This window comes from Cariama cristata, unplaced genomic scaffold (genome assembly GCF_000690535.1).
Source record: "Cariama cristata isolate BGI_N322 unplaced genomic scaffold, ASM69053v1 scaffold24239, whole genome shotgun sequence".
NCBI classification, from domain to species: domain Eukaryota; kingdom Metazoa; phylum Chordata; class Aves; order Cariamiformes; family Cariamidae; genus Cariama; species Cariama cristata.
Genome location: NW_009636652.1, coordinates 6,363 through 6,859, shown reverse-complemented (window position 1 = coordinate 6,859; position 497 = coordinate 6,363). Strand labels below are relative to the sequence as shown.

The window sequence follows — 497 nt, the reverse complement described above, 5'->3', positions numbered from 1 at the left end:
ATCTTCTTGCCCCACTGACACTGTCCCCTCTTTTTTCTCCCCTCCAGGAATGAAGCCTTGGAGATGTAAGTAGCAGCATCAGGTCCCCGTGTGGGGTGGGGGGCAGCTCCTGTGGCATGAGGAGGGACAGGGCACAGAGGGATGGGGGGGCGAGGAGGGGAACAGGGCAAATGCAGGCCAAGGAGGGTTCTGGTACCAGGGGAGGACTGGGAAGGTGGGACCTGTGCAGTGTAGACTGTTCTAGGGTCCCCCCATCATCTTCCCACAGTCCTAAGTTTGGGGGTGCTGCTGCTCCCAGCCTCCCCCAAGCTGGTGGGGTGGGGGGGTCTCCATACCCTTGCTGGGTAACAGGGGTGGGATGGCATTTGGCCATCACAGCGCACCCTGGGCTGTCCCTTGCTCCTCTCTGTGGCAGGAGGTGACATAGGTGACCTTGGTTTTGCAGGCCACCCACATTCAACTTCTACAAAATCCCACGGCCATCCACAAGGCATTAG

The 497-nt window shown here is 59.6% G+C and overlaps 1 protein-coding gene across 1 annotated transcript in view; it reads left to right on the top strand.

Annotated features, from left to right (window-relative positions):
• The window catches only part of LOC104167682 (prominin-1-A-like), a 10,049-nt gene extending 9,552 nt beyond the window's left edge, over window positions 1-497 (top strand). Inside the window, 2 exon segments of the mRNA XM_009708004.1 lie at window positions 48-65; window positions 446-497. Coding sequence (XP_009706306.1) covers window positions 48-65; window positions 446-497 — 70 coding nt within the window.